This window comes from Hylobates moloch, unplaced genomic scaffold (assembly GCF_009828535.3).
Source record: "Hylobates moloch isolate HMO894 unplaced genomic scaffold, HMol_V3 SCAFFOLD_6, whole genome shotgun sequence".
Classification (NCBI taxonomy): domain Eukaryota; kingdom Metazoa; phylum Chordata; class Mammalia; order Primates; family Hylobatidae; genus Hylobates; species Hylobates moloch.
In genome coordinates this window covers 97613753-97615619 of record NW_026652281.1, presented here as the reverse complement: position 1 = coordinate 97615619, position 1867 = coordinate 97613753, and the positions used below count along the sequence as shown (strand labels likewise).

General features: G+C 48.0%; 1 protein-coding gene across 2 annotated transcripts; it reads left to right on the top strand.

The window, feature by feature from the left end:
- The first annotated feature begins 283 nt into the window (after window positions 1–283).
- LOC116471337 (pancreatic progenitor cell differentiation and proliferation factor-like) lies at window positions 284–876 on the top strand. 2 transcript variants are annotated; one of them, XM_032157535.2, is made up of 2 exons: window positions 284–555; window positions 593–684. In XM_032157535.2, the coding sequence occupies exons 1-2, from the start codon at window positions 423–425 to the stop codon at window positions 682–684; spliced, it is 225 nt and encodes a 74-aa protein (XP_032013426.1). In that variant the 5' UTR covers window positions 284–422. The 2 variants fall into 2 exon arrangements, with proteins under 2 accessions (XP_032013426.1, XP_032013425.1); XM_032157534.2 differs by having other exon boundaries at window positions 284–876.
- The last annotated feature ends 991 nt before the right edge of the window (window positions 877–1867 follow it).

The following is a 1867-nucleotide window of genomic DNA, read 5'->3' as shown; positions in this document are numbered from 1 at the left end:
GTTATGTTTAAACCTAACCCATATATTTACTCTGGAGCCCATGTAGAAGGGCAGCAACTGCACAAAGGAAGTGCTTCTCTTAACAGCAATAAAAAGGCAAAAGAATGAGCAGAGTACCATGGTATCTCTTAAGGCCTGAGCCTAGAAATGTCATAGTACCAATTGCACCCACATTTTATTGTCCAGAGTCACTTGGACAATCCAGTACCCATAGGATCACACATTAAATTCATCCTATTCTGTTGGATGTTATTAAAAGTCCATGGCAAGACCCCGGCGCCTCTCTGTCGTGGCGCGGCCTCCCGCGGTCTCCTCTGCAAATGGGCTCCGTGGCCTAGCGCCCCCGTCCCTGCCACCCGCGATCGTGCGCCGAGGCCCGCGAGGGGTCGCCGCCCAGATCCCACCAGCCAGCAAGCTAGAGCATGGCGGCCATCCCCTCCAGCGGCTGGCTCGTGGCCACCCACGACTACTACCGGCGCCGCCTGGGTTCCACTTCCAGCAACAGCTCCTGCAGCAGTACCGAGTGCCCCGGGGAAGCCATTCCCCACCCCCCAGGTCTGCCCAAGGCTGACCCGGGTCATTGGTGGGCCAGCTTCTTTTTCGGGAAGTCCACCCTCCCGTTCATGGCCACGGTGTTGGAGTCCGCAGAGCACTCGGAACCCCGCCAGGCCTCCAGCAGCATGACCACCTGTGGCCTGGCTCGGGACGCCCCGAGGAAGCAGCCCGGCGGTCCGTCCAGCACAGCCAGCGCTGGGCCCCGGTCCTGACCTGAGCGGTTACCAACAGCCGCAGGCCTGCGGAGGCGCTAGTCCACCAGAGCCCCTCCCCGCCCCACCCCCATTCCCCGCCCCCTCCCCATTCCCCGCCCCCTCCCCACTCCCCACCCCCCACCCCCCACCCTGTAGACTAGGCGGCTGCAGCAAGCAGACCTTCGCATCAACACAGCAGACACCAAAAAGGAGTGAGAGCCCCGCTCTCTACCGCCCGGCCCCAGCACTCGCTAGCTTTCCTGACACCTGGAACTGTGCACCTGGCCCCAAGCGGAAAATAAACTCCAAGCAGCCAGTAAAAATAAAAAAAAAAAAGTCCATGGCGAAAAGAGAGAAGGGAAGAAACGAAGAATTGGGAATAAATGATTCAACCTACAATTATATTTGCAGCCAAAGTAATAGCATGAGTGAGCCATAGTTATTAAAAATATATAATATATATCCTTTTCATGTTTTATATAATATATAAAAAATATTAATTTTTATACAAAAATTGCATATGAAAGTAAAATTTCATATATATGAAGTTTTAGGGAACCGAGAGTAGTTCCCTTAGGTTGGACCAGGACCAGGAGACACTGGCAAAAGATACAGATAGAATCTGAGCTCTTTTTTCCCAAAAATAAACATTTAATTTCCTTTTGATTTAATGTTTGTTTAATAGTCAAACTTTTTAAAAAGTTTATTGTCTGTCATCTCTTACCGACAATTACAAATAGGTCTTATTCATCAATTTAGTGTGCAAGAAGCAGAGAGTGTATTCTAAGTTTGCAGGTGATGGTAAGTCCTTACCACATCCTAGTTAGCATTGAAATTATTATTATTGAAAAAATGCTGCATATCGATTTGTACCATGTGAGATGCCATGGGGAAGACATGAACCTAAATTGGAAACAGAATGAAACAGAATATTTATACTTTAGAAAACTAACAATTTCCAAGATAGCAAACACTGCACGCTGTTTCATGAAATGAAAAATTCTGACATCTTTACCTTTCATCAGTCAGTTAAAAATGACACACAATGAATGTTAAAATGTTTAAAACCAGTATAAATGTCCTGTTTCATTCCTTTTCCAATTTGCACCAATATCTCT